At 48.0% G+C, this 4,042-nt stretch overlaps 2 protein-coding genes across 2 annotated transcripts in view; one reads left to right on the forward strand and one right to left on the reverse strand.

The window, feature by feature from the left end:
• Window positions 1-1,617, reverse strand: part of ILVBL (ilvB (bacterial acetolactate synthase)-like) — a 12,749-nt gene extending 11,132 nt beyond the window's left edge. The window contains exons 1-3 of the mRNA XM_009890903.1: window positions 1,504-1,617; window positions 1,180-1,375; window positions 428-555 (exon numbers count right to left, since the gene is read on the reverse strand). Of these exons, the coding sequence (XP_009889205.1) occupies window positions 428-555; window positions 1,180-1,375; window positions 1,504-1,617 (438 nt within the window). The remainder of the gene's footprint in view (window positions 1-427; window positions 556-1,179; window positions 1,376-1,503) is intronic.
• On the forward strand, window positions 1,616-2,601 carry LOC104291644 (glutamine-rich protein 2-like). Its single transcript, XM_009890904.1, has 2 exons — window positions 1,616-1,623; window positions 2,463-2,601. Exons 1-2 carry the CDS (start codon window positions 1,616-1,618, stop codon window positions 2,599-2,601), a joined length of 147 nt encoding a protein of 48 aa, XP_009889206.1.
• The last annotated feature ends 1,441 nt before the right edge of the window (window positions 2,602-4,042 follow it).

Raw genomic sequence — 4,042 nt, forward strand, 5'->3', positions numbered from 1 at the left:
CAACCCAAATATAGACGGAAACCCCCAAAAAAGGGAGAAAACCACCTCAAAATCGGAGACACCCCCCCAAAAAAAATGGGAGGAAACCGCCCCAAAAATGGGAGGAAACCGCCCCAAAAATGGGAGGAAACCGCCCCAAAAATGGGAGGAAAACAACGCAAATACAGATGGAAACCCCCCAAAAAAGGGAGAAAACAACCTCAAAATTGGAGACCTCCCCCAAAAAATGGGAGAAAACCTCCCAAAAATGGGAGACCCCCCCAAAAAATGGGAGGAAACAACCCAAAAATGGGAGGAAACAACCCAAAAATGGGAGGAAACAACCCAAAAATGGGAGGAAACAACCCAAAAATGGGAGGAAACAACCCAAAAATGGGAGGAAACAACCCAAAAATGGGGCTGGGAGGAGATTTTCTGGTGTCCCCACCTTCTGCAGCGTCGCGGCCGCTCCTCCGATGAGCAGCACCGGTGACTCGGCCATTTGGGCGTTCTTGACGGCCGTCACCGTGTTGGTGACACCGGGCCCGCCGGTGCGGGCGGCCACACCGATGCGACCTGCGGGGAAACGGGGTGGGGTGTAGGTGGGGGGTGGTGGAAAGGGGATCCCCTCTGCACCCCGATTTTCAGCTGGAGGTTCGGGGCACGGTTGGTTGCTCATCTCGTTGGCGCCCAAGTGGCTGAATTAGTCCCGGGGGGGGAGAAATGGGGACAAAACCCACCATGGAAGAACCTTGGAAGAACCCACAACCTCTTTGAACCCTTCTCAAGTCAACCAAGACGCCACCAAGTTGGGACACCCCAAAACCCTCTGTCCATCGGGGCAGGAGAAGGTGCTGGCCATGGGGTCACCTCCTCATCATGTCCTCACCACAGCTGCTAAATTATCTCCTGAAGGAGGTCAAAACCCACCACAGGAGAACCGTGGACACCCACAAAGTCTTTGGACCTTCCTCCATTCAACCAAGACCCCAAGTTGGGACATCCCAAAACCCTTCATCCATCGGGGCAGGAGAAGGTGCTGGCCATGGGGTCACCTCCTCATCATGTCCTCACCAGAGCTGCTAAATTATCTTCTCAGGCGGATAAATAGGGGACAAAACCCACCATGGAAGAACCCTGGACACCCACAACCTCTTTGAACCCTTCTCAGGTCAACCAAGACCCACCAAGTTGGGACACCCCAAAACCCTCCGTCCATCGGGGCAGGAGAAGGTTCTGGCCATGAGGTCCCCTTCCATATCATTCCCAGCTTCTCGCTGGCCACCAAGATGGGTGAGATGTGGCCACCAGCCAGTGCGAAGAGAAAGCGGACGCCGTGTGCCTTCAACACCTCTGCCACCAACTCACCGCCGTGCCGGGGGCTTTGGGGGTCCACCTGCACGGCGAGGAGTTCACCGGGAGGTTGTGCGTGGTGTCACCATCCCTTCGCTGAACTGCCGGCTTCAAAAAATCGGCGTTTTTTTTTTCAGCAAAACCACCGTGTTTTCACCCGTTTGGTCCTACCTTATGCCAGAGCTGGTAGAGGAGCCCCAAACGATACGCCGCCGCTAGCAGCGCCGCCGCCAACACCGCCAGGAGCCCGGCACAGGCGACGCTGATACCGGCAAGGAGATCCATGGGGATGTCGGTGTGCCGGGAGCTGGGAAACGTTGTCGGGATGGAAGAAGGGAAAAAAAAAAAACCACCCCAAAAACCCCCATGAGATGGGGTTGCACCGATCGGGGCTGTGCCGAAACCACTGTGGTGGTGCGGCACGGCACGGCGCCACCGTCCCCAGAGGCTGGCACGGCACCGGGATGGTGGCGGTGAATTGAACCCGGATTAACTGAATCCCGATTAATTGAATCCGGATTCTTTGAACCCAACGAATTGAACGTGGTTTCACTGAATCCGGTTTAATCGGACCCAGTTTAATTGATCCCGGTTTCAATGAATCCGGTTTAATTGGACCCGGTTTAATTGATCCCGGTTTCAATGAATCCGGTTTAATCGGACCCAGTTTAATTGATCCCGGTTTCAACGAATCCGGTTTAATTGGACCCGGTTTAATTGATCCCGGTTTCAATGAACCTGGTTTAATTGATCCCAGTTTCAATGAATCTGGTTTAATTGAACCCAGTTTAATTGATCCCTGTTTCAATGAATCCAGTTTAATTGAACCGGGTTTAATTGGACCTGGTTTCACCAAATCCGGTTTAAATGAACCCAGCTTAATTGAACCCGGTTTATTGGAACCCAGTTTCACTGAATCCGGTTTAACTGAACCTGGTTTAATCGAACCCAGTTTCAACAAATCCGGTTTAATTGAACCAATTAATTGAACCTGGTTTCACCAAATCCTGTTTAATTGAACCCAGTTTAACTGAACCCAGTTTCACTGAATCTGGTTTAATTTCACCTGGTTTAATCGAAACCGGTTTCACTGATTCTGGTTTAATTGAACGCGGTTTCAATGAATCCAGTTTAATTAAACCTGGTTTTACTGATTCTGGTTTAACTGAACCTGGTTTCAACGAATCTGGTTTAACTGAACCCAGTTTAATTGAACCTGGTTTAATCGAACCCAGTTTCACTGAATCTGGTTTAACTGATCCCCATTAAGTGAACCTGGTTTCACCGAATCCTGTTTCATTGAACCCGGTTTAACCAAATCTGGTTTAATTGAACCCGGTTTCAATGAATCCAGTTTAATTGAACCTGGTTTAATCAAACCCAGTTTCACTGAATGCGGTTTAATTGAACCCGGTTTCAACAAGTCTGGTTTAATCGAACCCAGTTTAATCGAACCAAATTAATTTAACCCGGTTTAATCGAACCCAGTTCAATCGAACCAAATTAATTTAACCCGGTTTAATTGAACCCAGTTCAATCGAACCTGGTTTCACTGAATCCGGTTTAATTGAACCCGGTGAGCTGAACCCAGTTTAATCAAACCCAGTTTAACTGAACCCAGTTTAATCAAACCAAATGAATTGAACCTGGTTTAATTGGATCTGATTAATTGAACCTGATTTAATCGAACCAAACGAATTGAAGCCGGTTTGATCGAACCCATTTTCACTGAATCCGGTTTAACTGAACACAGTTTAATTGAACTTGGTGAACTAAACCCGGTTTAATCGAACCCAATTTAACTGAACCCAGTTTAATTGAACCAAATGAATTGAAACTGGTTTAATCGAACCCAGTTTACCCAAATCAAACCTGGTTTAACTGAACCTGGTTTAATCAAACCCGGGTCAACTGAACCCAATTCACTGAACCCAGTTTAACCGAACCTGGTGAATTCAACCCAGTTTAATTGAACCCAGTTTAACTGAACCATGTGAACTGAACCCAGTTTGATTGAATCCAGTGAACTGAACCCAGTTTAATTGAACCACATGAGCTGAACCCAGTTTAACTGAACCCAGTTCAACTCAACCCAGTTTAACTGAATCCAGTTTAATTGAATCCAGTTCAACTCAACCCAGTTTAACGGAATCCAGTTTAATTGAACTCAGTTTAACTGAATCCAGTTGAACTGAATCCAGTTTAATTGAACCCAGTTCAACTCAACCCAGTTCAACTCAACCCAGTTTAACTGAACCCAGTTTAACTGAACCCAGTTTAATTGAATCCAGTTCAACTCAACCCAGTTTACCGGAATCCAGTTTAATTGAACTCAGTTTAACTGAATCCAGTTTAATTGAACCCAGTTCAACTGAACCCAGTACCGCTTCTCCGGCTCAACCCCGGCGCCAGCCCCGCAGCCAGCTCGTTTGCATAATTACCCCCTAACGAAGGCGGCGCCCTGGCGTCAGTCTGCCGCAAGTCTCGGCGCGGGCGTCAAGACCCGAGGGGAAAAGGCGGATGATACCAAAACCCGGTCTAATTTCCCCCAAAATATGCACATATTTTTAGCCACTTCCCACACCCACGGCGGATTTGGACACCGGATTTGTTCCCTAAACCCCAATTTCCCCCTTTTTTGCCTTAAAAAAGACGCGTGAGTGTTACACGCCGGTGGCCATGCCAAAAAAAGAAAAAAAAAAAAAGAAAA

This window comes from Charadrius vociferus, unplaced genomic scaffold (assembly GCF_000708025.1).
Source record: "Charadrius vociferus isolate BGI_N301 unplaced genomic scaffold, ASM70802v2 scaffold89, whole genome shotgun sequence".
Taxonomy (NCBI): Eukaryota; Metazoa; Chordata; class Aves; order Charadriiformes; family Charadriidae; genus Charadrius; species Charadrius vociferus.